This window comes from Camelus ferus, chromosome 4 (assembly GCF_009834535.1).
Source record: "Camelus ferus isolate YT-003-E chromosome 4, BCGSAC_Cfer_1.0, whole genome shotgun sequence".
NCBI classification, from domain to species: domain Eukaryota; kingdom Metazoa; phylum Chordata; class Mammalia; order Artiodactyla; family Camelidae; genus Camelus; species Camelus ferus.
Window position 1 is genome coordinate 56,705,909 of NC_045699.1, and position 14,313 is coordinate 56,720,221.

At 40.2% G+C, this 14,313-nt stretch overlaps 2 protein-coding genes across 6 annotated transcripts in view; one reads left to right on the forward strand and one right to left on the reverse strand.

Moving 5' to 3' along the window:
• Positions 1–4,243, forward strand: part of SLC31A1 (solute carrier family 31 member 1) — a 39,343-nt gene extending 35,100 nt beyond the window's left edge. For both annotated transcript variants that reach the window (XM_032478215.1, XM_032478216.1), the window contains exon 5: positions 913–4,243. In XM_032478215.1, coding sequence (XP_032334106.1) covers positions 913–1,114 — 202 coding nt within the window. In that variant the 3' untranslated portion in view covers positions 1,115–4,243. The remainder of the gene's footprint in view (positions 1–912) is intronic.
• Positions 4,244–6,419: 2,176 nt separating this feature from the next.
• Positions 6,420–14,292, reverse strand: CDC26 (cell division cycle 26). 4 transcript variants are annotated; one of them, XM_032478238.1, is made up of 4 exons: positions 14,100–14,292; positions 12,074–12,181; positions 11,379–11,495; positions 6,420–6,851 (listed from the first exon to the last, which is right to left on the reverse strand). In XM_032478238.1, the coding sequence occupies exons 3-4, from the start codon at positions 11,457–11,459 to the stop codon at positions 6,675–6,677; spliced, it is 258 nt and encodes an 85-aa protein (XP_032334129.1). In that variant the 5' UTR covers positions 11,460–11,495; positions 12,074–12,181; positions 14,100–14,292; the 3' UTR covers positions 6,420–6,674. The 4 variants fall into 4 exon arrangements, with proteins under 4 accessions (XP_032334129.1, XP_032334130.1, XP_006195070.1 ...); XM_032478239.1 differs by having other exon boundaries at positions 14,096–14,292; XM_006195008.3 differs by having other exon boundaries at positions 11,379–11,499; positions 14,100–14,290.
• Between the last annotated feature and the right edge of the window lie 21 nt (positions 14,293–14,313).

Sequence of the window (14,313 nt, forward strand, 5' to 3'; positions counted from 1 at the left end):
AATTCTAAGTATTGGTCACTTTGAAAGAAAGTAAAGAATCTTTATTTTAAAATATTTGCCAAAACAAAAATCAGAAGAAGAAAAGAAATTCATGTCAGGGTATAGAAGAATGGCAGAATCCAACTGATTCCTTTCTACAAAATGTTGTACCATCCCAGCTCTAGTCTCCTTTTGTTCTAATATAAGATTGTGCAAATGTCTGTATTCCATCTAAGAAAGTATTTGGATGACTACTGGTTTTTCCCGCAGATTAGTAAGTGCTTTCTGAGATTCAGTTATAATAGAAATACAGGTCTTAAAGCTAAATTGGTATTCAAGAAATCCTATAGACTAATGTCCTGCTTTCAAGTAAGCACAATATTATTTATGCCCATTGTACTGATGGTTGGGCTTATTGAGAACCAAACAGATTGTGACTTACCTGAGGTGAGAGAACCAGTAGTAAGTGACAGAGGGTTAAATGATCAGGTCTCCTGGTCCCTAATTAAGAGCTTGCCACTGTACCACCCAACCCTCAATTCTATTTCCATTTTTTTAGAATGTGAACTTTGCAAAAGTGGAAGGCCTGAAAATGTTCAGGCCAATAAGTATGAGGGGGTTTGGGGCTTCCCTTTCAGGATGCAAAGTGGAGGTGAGTCAGAGCATTGCTCTTCCTTCCGGTCCCCTCCTCCTGAGGAGGGTTCCTCCTGCTGACCTATACTGTATCTGGCCAATGCTTATAAATGTCACAGTCGTATCATATTTCCTTTCCAAAGGCCAATAAACAACCTACAAAGACACAAGTGCCCGCGAGTTGCCAGGGTGGCTGTGAGGGAGTCCAGCTCAAGCTGAGCTCATGACTACAACTGTTCCCCCTTTCCCCCGAGAGCACGTGTGGGGTCCCTGACTGCTGTGTCCCTGTTTACTTTCCAGGCAGCAGATGCTGAGCTTTCCTCACCTCCTGCAAACAGTGCTGCACATCATCCAGGTGGTCATCAGCTACTTCCTCATGCTCATCTTCATGACCTACAACGGCTACCTCTGCATTGCTGTAGCAGCAGGGGCCGGCACAGGGTACTTCCTCTTCAGCTGGAAAAAGGCAGTGGTAGTGGACATCACAGAGCATTGCCATTAATGTCAAACTCCATGATGTGGCCTTACCCATTGCAGTGGGAAGCAGTTCAAGACTGGAAAACAGGATTCCTAGTCCAATCTTCCCTTCTTCCTCCTTGTCTCCTTACACACAGATACCCACACGCACGTACTCCTGCTCAATGGGTTTAGTCTCTGATCTAAAGTGGTACCCTCCCTTTTCTTTCCCTAGTGAGCTGAGTTTCCCATTTCCCTTGAAGTGAAGCCACCCATGAGATGTCCTGTCTTCCCCCGTCATCTTAGATCCAAGCTATATGTTCTTATTTCATCCAGCTAGCTTTCTGTTTGATGGCTTGATCACCTGCTTTTCTAGTCTTCTGTTCTGTTCTTAAAAAAAAAAAAAAAAAAAACTATGTGAATCTGGGGGGTTTTTCCTGGGTCAGTGATGGAAACGGATTAACTTTAGCCAGGACTTACACCAGTTGAGGGAAATTCTTGCCCAACTAAATTCAGAACCCAAACTTAGCATTAAAAAATATGTTCTAGTCTTTGGACTCAGTGAGTGGGAGATACATTGTGCCTTTCCCTAGGTGTGATGTGATGCACCGAAATCTTTGTAGTGGGCAGAGGGGTAGTTTGAGGCTGTATAAACACAGGCCTGGAGCTCGCAGACATGTGCATTCTTGGGTAGCTCATCAACTTGTGTTCCAGCTTAACATTTTGATTAGCATGAATTTCTCAATTAAAAAAATGACAATCAATTTGAGAAAATAGATATTTCTAAGTGAAACCACTGACATTGTGCTTTGACTTGGTACCTTCGTATGTCTCAGCTGAATGAAACACGCGTTTTAGCCCTTGTCTCCTATTACTGTTTTCACGTGTCTGCCTCTAAACCAGTGGTTTTTCAAACTTTAGTGTGCATCAGAATCACCTGGAAAGCTTGTTAAAACACTGATTGCTGGGCCTCCACCCAGAGCCCCCAAATTGGCATTTTTAACAAGTTCCCAAGTGATGCTCCTGCTGATGGTCAGAGGACCACACCGAGAATCTCTGCTTTAAACTAAGGGAGTATCACCTGGTGGGTGAGCTGCCTGGTACTGGGCACGGGAATTTGACTTGCTTTTAGCAGGCCGTATGTTTGGGCTTAACTCGTGTACTAAATCCTGCTGGTCAATATTTAATCATTCCACAAGCATTTATTCAGCCCCAGCTGTATGTATGTGTGCCCAGGCACACATGCATAAAAGGCAGTAGCCAAAGTAACATTTATTAGCATGTATGAAATCACTAGTCCGTATTTTTAAAGATCTGTGATTTCTTGGAAGTATCTTGAAGGTTGATAAAGCCCTTTGATCTGCACTGTAAGTCAGCCAGTCATGGGTCAGAAGGGCAAAAGCCCAGCCCTCTCTTTGGAGAGGCTTAGGGTGTGGTCTGCTGATGGCCAGATTTTGCTCAACCTCCGAGATCCATGCCCACACCAGGCAGATCCTCATCCTTTACTGACCATCTTTTGTTACTCCTGGGGGCTTAATTAGGTAATGAGTGGACAGAACTTCTTTCCTCAGTGAAGAATTAAAATTGAATTTTTATTCTGCTCAGTTGTTAGTCTACATTGCAGTCTTGTTCCCAGTCCAACCTACCTCTGTGAAGTGACTCTTCTTGTGCTGGTCTATTAAATCCTGCCCTCCTTGGTGCTAGACTCAAATTGTGCCTCCGGGCAGAAGAGACAAAACACAGCTATCCTGTTGGCCTCTGTTGTGTTTGAAGTTTATACTTTCTCTGTTAGTGCCAGTTAAATATTGAAGGGCAAGAAATGTGTACTTCCATGGCTTTGAACCAAGAGAGGGTTATGAGCTTACTGGATCAAAGTTAAAATCTAAGAACCAACATTTAGAGTTTCATGCTTTTCTCTCCTTCCAACCCGTTGTAGTGCTGATACTTAGCATAAGCAGAGTGAATGACAGGTACTGACAGAATCCAGCATTAAGGTACAAATAGCCTATCATTGTCTCAGAAGACAAGAAATAATAAAACCTTTAATAATGAAATAAGAATCAATGTTTAGTAGTGACCCTGGTACTCTAGAAATCTTGACATGATCTGCTATAAAACACCCTTTCAGGTACAGGACCTTATCAGTAAGGTAGGGAAAATCAAGGCCAGTTAAGACAAAATGCTGTGAATTTCAAAGTCTCAGAGAGAAACATTGGTTTGGGATAGGCCTTCGGGTATTCAAGGTAGAGTCTCATGAAAAACCTAAATTCCAGCAATCTTGGGCTAGGTTGCCAAAGGAAGAAGCTAATGAAGGGAAAAAAAAACAAATTAAAGCTTAAATTTCATCTTTCTTGAGCTCTTGGATCGTGATAATGTAATGATCTTATTGACTTTCTTTTCTGTATCCCTGTTCATTTAGAATTTAGTGCCTGGCTTCTTTGTTCCTTTGAGATCCAAATTTCTCTTCTCCTCCTGTTCACATCTATTAGAAGCTTGTATCCCCATGTCTTCAGCCCCTTATTCTGCTTTCCACTTCTCTTTCTGTCTTTCAGGCTTTCATCCCATATATCTGGTTTATTCAGTCTCCCTAGCCCTTCCGGTACAGTGGACAGTGCTGTGCAGTGGCTGTGGATAGACACCAACCAGAAGTTGTACAACAAGTTTGAGGAGCAATTGTCCCATTGGAATTTCTATGAGGCTGGGTGATGGGTTACCTGGTACTATCTGCAGAATTACAAAATCTATGTGCCATCTCCAACCTACGCTGGAGGAGCACCAGCCTCCTCTTGCCCACAAAGAGGGACTCCTCTGTGTCCACCAGGAAATTAGAGATTGAGGTTTCTTCACTACTTCTGTGGAATTCCCATTTAGGCTGTGGGGCACTGGTTTTGCATTCTAGCCACAGGGGTTCCTTCTAGAAGGTAGAAAGGGAGGTGGCAGGGAGTACACTTTCATGTCATTTAATGTTGATCCTGCCTTCTCCAGCTACTTCTTTCAGAAGGTACATCTAAAGATACAAAATCCGCATTTGATATAATGCCTTAATCACTGGGTCTACAATTAATGTTGACTGTTTCAGATTGTAAGCTCCTGGAGAGCAGTATTGCTGTAGTAGGAATGTTTTAACAGTGTCATGTGCGAAAGAACAAATAAATATTCTGATTTTGTGATTCTATGCATGTCTTTCTACCCAGAGTGATATTATAAGTGGTTTCTTCGTTGTCTGCATGGAGTCTGGCCATTACCATCAGTTCTCAAGATGTCAGTCTTTTAGGTGGCATGATCCCTTTATGTTTTCATCTCATTCTCCACCTAATCTACTTAAAATGACAAGCCCATACATGCCAGAAGAGCTACATGACCTTTTGTACAGGAGACAGTGTCTTCATGAAGCTGCAATACCTTGGTACACCAAGGATTTCTGAATTTAAAAGCTGATTTGTTGTATCATACTCCCTTCCCTATGCTTATGCTATTGGGCCAGAAGCTCTAAGTTGGTCTTCTAGGAACTGCCAAGTCTTGAGACAAGTGTTGGCCCTGCCTGTCCCCTTCATGCCAGAATGCTGGTGTTAAGTGCCTTTCCTTTGGCTCCTACACGGGGATCTCGCCATCAGCACCACTCCTAGTCTCTTCCACAGTGTAGTATGATGGGCACCGGCTTTGAAGTCAGGAACACCTGGGTTTGAATCCTGGCTCCACCACTTACTATAAGTGTGACCTTAGGCGTGTTATTTTAATAATCCCTAAGCCTTAGTTTTCTCATTTATAAAAAGGCAATAATAGTACCTATTTAAATTAGCAATGCACATAAAGCCCCCAGCAGATACTAATAGGTATCCAAGCCATAGTAAGTGTATTTTTATTATCTCCTGATTATTATCCCGGCTCTCAGAAAAATGAAAGGTACACACTTCTGGCTAAGGCTGGTATCTCTTCACAAGCACTTGACCATCTTCTTGAGTTTGGGCAATCCAGAAATGAACACTAGGACCTAAGAAATATAGAATCAATGCATGTGATTTCAATGGTGTCAGAAGACTTGCGGCTGCAATAAGCTCTTATCTACTGATCTGGTAATTGTGTCATTCTTTATAAATAAAATGGCATGGAAATTTCCTGAGAACTGAAACAGCAACATCTCACCGTACCCTAATCACTCCATGTTCTTAGACCAGGCAGTGGGAGACTAGGAAAGCAGGTAGCAAGTAAGTTTACAAGCATAGGTTGAAATCATTTCTGCCTGGGTTCAAATCTCAGCTCTACCCCTTAAGAGCTAAGCATTAGTTTCACTTTTCATAAAATTAAAGTACTTTTCTCCTAAGAGTTACAAATTAAATGAGATAATCTGCATAAAGCACTTGGTATCGTATCTTAAACACAGAGTCCTCTTGAGTATTGGCTAATGGGAGGGGAAGCAGCTCAGGAGACACTGTGTTTTCATGCTTCTGTGCCTATTTGTGCTGAGAAGTCAGTGCGGTTGAGGCAGGGTTTTTTGTAGTTGGTTTTTTTTTTTGAGACAGTTCTTGTTTGACAGCATTCCCCCTCGTTTGTTTTTGCTTTTTTGCCCTTCCATACTGGCCTTTGCAGGATTCAAAACAGAACACAATTTTCCCTATCTGGAGCCTAACACTTGCTGTGTTTGAAAGATTAAGATAACAGAATTGAAAGGCCTAGATAAAACTGGAAGAATAAAGTTTTTTTAAGAATGGTTGGAGGAAGAAGGGAAACTATGTTCTCCTGTCCCTGCTTCTCCCACATTCTGATTACCCAGACTTAAACTACCCCAGAAAGGCTGGGTAAAATCCTGCTGAGGGGTCTCTCCATGATTCCAGAGGTTCTTTCTACTACAATTGGCAGTTCCCAGTAGTTGAATTAAACAGTGAAAACAAAAAGACACGATTCTAAATTACCCCTCTGAGACTGACTCCTAGTGGGAAAAATTCTTAGGTAAGTTGGGAAAGGAAGGAAAATTGGAATGATGGTAATACTGATACTCCACTGCCTAACCTCCAAAAATTATACCCAAACGAGTTACAACGCCATCCTGTAGAGATTTTGGAAATCCACAATCTGATCAAGTTTACACAAAATCATGAGAATCTCATCTCTCTAAGGGCAGGGATCTTTGATTTGTTCCCTGATGTTACTGAGATGTTACACTGATGTTACTAGAATGGTAGCTGGTACATAATAAGCACTCACTAAATACTTGGTGAATAAATGAGTTAAAGGAAAGTCAGTGATGGGGATCAACTGGAAGTTTTCTGTGCTTAGTGTCTTTTAGTAAAAATGGGAAGAAATGATGTAGCAATTTAACAGTGCTATTATATTTCATTAAAGATGCTGCACACTTTTCCAAAAATATATTTATTTTTAAAAACAAAAATCAGACAAGTTTCACAGAGTCAAAGTTTCCAGAGACAAAGCAGAGTTTGAATTTCAGCTTAAAGTGAAAGTTAAGCATCAGTAATCTCACACGGAAGTATTTCTCTCTGCAGGAGGCAAAACATTCTGCTTGACTGCAAACACTCAATTCTCTAAATCTTGTTTGTACTTCTGCCATTATTTTACTCCATTCCAGGCTCTGGCACGCAAGATAATCACCTCTAAAATTCAAAACTTCCAAATTGAGATGAACGGTTGTTGGGCTTAGGCTGGGGCTTATAACCAATTCGATCATTAATCATCTGTTCTCGGCTCTTGGGGTCACTGCTAAGCCCAATGGCACCTTCTCCATCACTGATTCCTACAACATCAACATCTTCCTTTTGTTTCTTACGGGTCTGAAAGTATAAAAGTTTTAGTATTAAAGCAATATCCTTTCTGTTGACATTTATTTAGCACCTACTATGTATTAGGCATAGAGTAAAGGATAGAGTTCAGGTCTATAGAACAATAAACTGAAATCTCAGGTTTAGATGGTTAGGGGGACAAGGGATACAAGGATACAGTAATAAAAGATATAACAACCCTTACCCTCCAGGATGTCACAGTCTAACAGAGAACAGGTAAATAAGATAATTACAACATGGGTATGACAGGAAAGTCCTCACAACAGATGGGGAAGGGGAGTGACCAGTAAAATAATAACCACCAGAAATCAACAACTTAGCTGACACAATGAGATTAAATGTAACACTGGAATAGAAAAAGGTTCTGTGCTGTATTATCATGAGGCCTGATATGGAGGGTTTTATTTTGTTTTCAGATAACAGGTTTGGCTCTTAAGCCACAAGTGACTGCAGAATTCACAAAGTCTATATCTCAGTTTGATCATTTTCAAAAAGAGAGACTAACACTTAACCCACAACTACCACTACCTGCCTGTAAAGATGATACTAGATGATGATAACTTTCTCTGGAGTGAACAGACGTTTTAATTAGAGTTTCTTACTAGAAGAATGGCTCAACTATACTAATCCCTGGACTCATCACCATTCTTCACCACTTACTGCTGAACTGTGAGCCTTTAAATGCCAACATCAAAGTATTATAGTGAATAAATAAGGTATTACTTTATATACATAAACATAACGACCTTCCTGAGTTACTCTCTAGTTAGTCTACACTACCTGATAAATAACATTAGAAAGTTCTCCCCAAACACCTCTGTGAAAACAAGCTTTAAAAGGCAAAAGATGATACCATTTTATAAGCTGTGAGAAATTGAGAATATCCAAGTAGAATGAAATCATTTAAAAGGCTTCCTATTGTGAACAACTGCTGGCTGTTTCAAAATCTAGAGTCATCAAAATGTAATCAAACTAATTTCAGTAACAAATGAATTACCAGGTTTCTACTGTTTCATTTTAGTGCAGGGTAAAAACCAACCCTCCCTCTTAAGTTGCTCTAAAATAGGTCAAACCCACTGGATAACTGCCTTTTGTAGAAAGATTAACTCAATAGTAACAAAAAGAATAAAATATCTAGGAATAAATTTAACTAAGGGGGTGAAGAGACCTACACATTGAAAACTGTAAGACACTTGAAATAAAATGAGGAAGACACAAAGAAATGAAAAGACATTCCATGCTCATGGATAGGAAGAAACATTGTTAAAATGTCCGTATCACCTAAAGCAATCTACAGATTCAATGCAATCCCCATCAAAGTCCAATCACATTTTTCACAGAAATAGAAGAAAAAAATCCTAAAATTTATATAGAACCACAAAAGACCCCAAGTAGCAAAAGCAATCCTTCATAAAAGAACAAACCTGGAGGGATCACACTTCCCGATTTCAAATTATTTTACAAAGCCATAGTAATAAAAACAGCATGGTATTGGGAGAAAACTGGACACACAGATCAATGAAACAGAACTGAGAGCCTAGAAATAAACCTACACATATATGGAGAATTAATTTATGACAAAGTAGCAAAGAACATACAAAGGAGAAAGGACAGTCTCTTTAATAAACGGTGTTGGAAAAACTGGGCTGTCATGTGCCAAAGACTGAAACTAGATCACTATCTTACACCATATACAAAAATTAAATTTAAATTAAAATGGATTAAAGTCTTGAATATAAGACCTGAAACCATCAAACTCCTAGGAGAAAACATAGGCAGTACTCTATTTGACATTGGTCTTAGCAGTATCTTTCTGGGTATGTCTCCTCAGGCAAGGGAAACAAAAGCAAAAATAAACAAATGGGATTATATCAAACTAAAAAGCTTCTGCACAGCAAAGGAAACCATAAACAAAATGAAAAGACTGCCTACTAAATGGGAGAAGATATTTGCAAACAATTTATCTGATAAGGAATTAATATCCAAAATATATTAAGAACTCATACAACTCAACAACAAAAAAAGACAACCTGATTAAAAAATGGGCAGAGGATATGAATAGATATTTTTCCAAAGAAGACATAAAGATGGTCAACAGGCATATGAAAAGATGTTCAACATCACTAATTATTAGAGAAATACAAATCAAAACCACAATGAAATATCCCCTCATGCCCATTAGAATGGCTATTATCAAAAAGACAAGAATTAAGTGTCAGAGAGGATGAGGAGAAAAGGGAATTTTCACACACTGCTGGTGAGAATGTAAACTGGTGCAGCCACTATGGTAAAAAATATGGAGATTCCTCAAAAAAATTAAGAAGAGAACTACCATATGATCCAGCAATCCCATCCTGGGTATATATCCAAAGAAATCAAAAACACTAATTTAAAAAGTTAAGTGCACCCCTGTGTTCATAGCATTATTTACAATAGCCAACATATGGAAACAACCTAAATGCCCCTTGACAGATGAGTGGATAAAGAAGATATGGTATGTCTAGACAATGGAATACTACTCAGTCATAAAAATTATCTCAGTTAAAAAAAAAGTAACTCAACAGTGAGCTGACTCTAAAGAGTCAAAGTTCAGCATGAGAATAATACTTTATGAGACTCGTTACAACTGAAATTTAAACTATACAGGGCATTTAAGGAAAGGGAACACAGTGTTCACAGGCACTGAGATTGAAGTTAAAGATTGCAGTGGAAGAAGATAAAGTGGAGAGATGAACACGGGCCAGATTACCAAGGGCGTTATATGCCACCCTAAGGAATTTGGACTTTATTCTGAAGGCCAATAAAAAACTTAAGTCTTATCAATGGACATCTAATAACTTGGGGTAAGGTTATACTTAAAGATATAACTGACTATATTCTAGAAGCTGGGAACTCAACAGTGAAGAAGACAGACATGATTCCACAATCAAGGTTCCTAATGTAAATGACTTTACAATAAACAAACATATCTCTGTAAATTATAATAAGTGCTATGAAAGAAACAAATAAAGTGCTTTGAGAGAGACCCTAATGAGATGAAGGCAGCACAGATAGGAGTGACACACCTAAATTGCGTAAGTTTGAAAGAGGCCTCTCAGACTGCGGAAGTGACATTCAAACTGAGATATGAAGAAAAGGGAAGCACTCCAGGCAGAGGGGAATAGTATGTGCAACAGCTATGAGTTATAAATAGTTAGCATGTTCAAGGAGACGAAAGAAAACCAGTGTGCCTAGGATACAGAGGGCAAGTCGAAAAGTGGCAAGAGGTAAAATGTGAGAGGGACCAGAACAAACAAACTCTTGCAGGCCATGATAAGGAATTGAGATTTTGCTCCAAGTGCAGGAAGCCACTGAAGAGCAGGGGAATGACACGATCTGAAAATTTTTAAAGATCATTCTAGATACCTGATGGAAAATGGGCTGAAGAGACAAAGATGGAAGTAGAGAGACAACTTAGGATTCTATTGAATTTTTTTTTTGGTTGGGGGAGGTAATTAGGTTTACTTATTTATTTATTTTTTTAATTTTACTTATTTATTTTTCTCTTGGAGGTACTGGGGATTGAAAACCCAGGACCTTGTGCATGCTAAGCATGTGCTCTACCACTGAGCTACACCCCTTCTCTGATGCTACTGAAATTTGTACAAAGTGGGATAATGGTTATTTGGACTAGTGTTCTAACAGTGGAGATGAAAAAAAGGTATAGGTAGATTCTAGAAATATTCTGGAGCTAGAATCAAAGGATTTATGGACAGACTGAATATAAAAGGTGAGAGAAAGAGGGAACTCAAGAATGATTCCTAGGCTTCTGGCTTGAGCAACTGCTTAGATACTAACACAGGGAACACAAGGTGCAACTGGTTTCAGGAAGAAATCAGGAGTTTTGGGTTTTACCATGTTAAGTCTAGTGGGCTGAATAATGACCTCCAAAGCTAGGAGGTTTTAATTCCTGGAACTCAAAATTGTTGCCTTGTATGTGAAAAGGGTCTTTGCAGATGTGATTTAACTAAGAATGTTGCGATGGGGATATTATCCTGGATTATGTGGGTGGGCCCTAAATGCTACCACATGTGTCCTTATGCATGTGGTATAAGGGGCAGAGGGGGATTTCAGACAGAAGAGAAGGCAATGTGATCACCGAGGCAGAGACTGGAGTGATGCAGCCACAAGTCAAAGAACCCCAGCAGCCACCAGAAGCTGCAATACTCAAGGAACAGATCCTCCCCTAGAGCCTCTGGAGGGAGCCTGGTCCTGCTGACACCTTGATTTTGGACCACTAATACCGATTTCAGATTTCTGGCCCACAGAACTGTGAAAGCATACATTTCTGTTGTTCTAAACCACCATGTCTGTCGTGATTTGTTACAGGAGCCACAGGAAGCAAATATATTACATTTGAGACGCCTGTAAAGCATCCAAATAGAGATTTCAAATAAGCTGTTGGTAGAAGAATCTGGAGTTCAAAAGTCAGAGTTACTGTTTTAAACATTCCTAAGGATTTGAACGCTGTACTCTTACCTCTAGGTCCTTTCGAATGCTCTCAAACTCCTCAATGTCATCAAGCTTCAGCTCCAGACGGGTTGGTTTTCGTCGCAGCATAATGAAATCAACACTAAGGGAAGACCCAGTGAACTACTGGCTGTTAAAAACGGGCAGAGAGGAGAAAGAATTGGAAGGGATAAATCTCAGCTACAAATATTAGACAGATTTGTAAGCATACACAACCAAAACGAATGGCGATACAAAAGACTCATTTGGATTCACAGATTGACTTCTAAGCTTTTATTTGTATGATTATTACATTTTCAAGAGATGATGGAGATCCATAACTCTTTAAATTCAAAAATCTCTTTCTTCAGAGGGGAGGGTATAGCTCAGTAGTAGAGCATGTGCTTAGAAGGCACGAGCTCCTGGGTTCAATCCCCAGTATCTCCATTAAATAATTTAAAAATCTTTCCTCAAGAACTTAAAATAGCAAGCTGCCTAAAGAAGAGGATTCTAGGCAACAAACATTTTAATCTTATGCTCTAGTCACAAAGAGGTACTCTAGCTAAGAGAATAAAGTTAAAATATCACATCTTAATTCAGTATAGTTAGTGGGAGAGTATAAAAGCCATTATATTCGATCAATGTGGGAACTGTGAGGGATATCTGATCACTCCCAAATGCTAAAGTCAGTTTATTAAATCTTACAAAAACTCCTTCTAACTCACCAATTCACAGTTATCCTCAGGGTCTAAATAGGTCCCAGATGGATAGGTCATTCATGAAACAAACATTTCTTGTGCAGCAGCTATAGATTTAAAAGGTATAGTCGCAGTCTGTGGGGAAAACAAACATGTAAATGGAAAATTGCAATACAGTGCAATAAGAACTCTGATGAAGGTAATGCAATGGCATCACACAGGCCCCCAGTCCAGTGGGGTGACCCGGGAAGTGGCAGACTTCCTGGAGATGATGTCTTTACTTGTGAAGGGCAGCCAGAGAGAGGGGATTATGGGCATCCCAGGCAGAGAGAAAAAGTACGCAGAGAGGCTCAAGAGAACACTCTAGAGTCTGAAAGCCCATCTTAATGCTTATGCTAAAAAACAAAAGCAAACAAAAACCCTTTTTTTAAAGAAGAAAATAAAACTCCTCAACTGAGTTTGAAAGCTCCTGATGGCATAATCTTTATGTTCTCAACAGCATCCAGTAGAATATGTAATATTCTGCAATAATATTCTGTAATAACCAGTCAGTAAATGTTTTGTTGAATTAACTAAGAGGTCCAAATTTAAAAAGTGAAATAAGTTTTTCTTGAGCACCGTGCTACACTTTTCTTTTACATTCTCATTTTTATTTTAACACAGAAACTCTGTAACATTGGCTAAATTACCCCTATTTTACAGATAAAGTCAAACCTGTTGATTAATAAATGCTAGCTGTCCATAAAAATTATAAATAGATCACATGGTGAGGATTAAATCAGAATGATGCAGGCGAAAGTTCCTTTAAAGTATATACAGATATAAATTATTATTACATGTATCTAGGATGTAGCTAGTGACTGTGAAGTATACAAAGAAGAAATGTCTCCCTCTCCCATGAAGCCTGGGACAAATACAAGTGATATTATCACACAAGCACAAAACACACACAACACAAAACACTAGCACATTACATTTCAAACTGCTTTAGTGGGGAGGGTATAGCTCAGTGGTAGAGTGCATGCTTAGTATGCAGAAGGTCCTGGATTTAATCTTCAGCACCTCCATCAAAAATAAATAAAGAAACCTAACTACCTCCCCCCACAAAAAGATCAAACTGCTTTGTACTAAATCAGATACTATCTTGATTCCAATGTAGACAAATGGTAGAGGAAGCCGAAGTTCCAAGGGAGGAAAATGTTTAACAGAAAAAAAAATAACTGTTCTGCAAACTATAAAAATCTCGCCACTAGGGAGCAGTACAGAGTAATGGGTAAAAGTGCTTGCTCTGGAGGCGAAAGGGCAGAGGGCAGGTTCTAATCCACTGATGTCGGACAATTAACTTCACCTTTCACTAGATCTTAGTTTCCTCGTTTGTACCTGGATTCTTTTGTTGTGCGGATTGAATGACGTAATGCAGAGTAAGTTCCTGGTACATAAATTTGACATTTAGTAAAAGCTCAATAAATAACAGCCACTATTATTGAAATTGTCCTTGGGGAGGGTAGGGGGGCTCTGTCCAGCTCCGGAAATACCAATATTTTGAGCATCTCTACCCCCGACAAGGGGGCAAAAACATTGTCTTGCTCATCTCTGACGCCCCACCAACCAGCGGAACACACGGCTATGCAAAGTTGCTTGCGTGCAGTATACCTGATGCCTGACATACATCATCTCACTCTGAATAAAATACGAAGACCATGCTGAAGACAGCAAAAGCAAGCCATGGCTCCTCCGCCGGGTCTTTATCATACTTTGGCGCTAAGGGGCTCTTCGAGCATATTCCTTCGTCGTCGCCGCCCAAATTCACCAAAAATTCACCTAGCTAAGAGGAAGCCACCCAGAGAACTTCCCAACAGAGAAGACCACAGCACTCCTTCCGCAGCCCCAGGGCTGCACTCCTAGGTCCAGGGCAAGGGTTTCCATGCCAACACGGTCCTTCGCTCCAGGAGGATTTAAAGCCCCTCGCAGGGCCGGAAGAGACAGCAGGCCCCGAAAGCCCTCGATTCGCTCCGGGAGTTCAGCCCGGAGCCGCGCGACTCAACGCACCTACCTCTTTGCAGGCCTGTTCAACCCCTTCCCGGAACCTCGGCACCCACCCCGAATCGTCTGCTCTACCAGCTGGACTACACTTCCCAGACTGCTCTAAGCCTCTCTCCTCGCAGAACTTCGTCCTCCGCGTGCTATTCTCGGAGGCTCACTGGGTCACACTTTTCGACGCTCCCAGACGCTTTCCTACTACGATTCCCATCATGCTCCACGCCGCC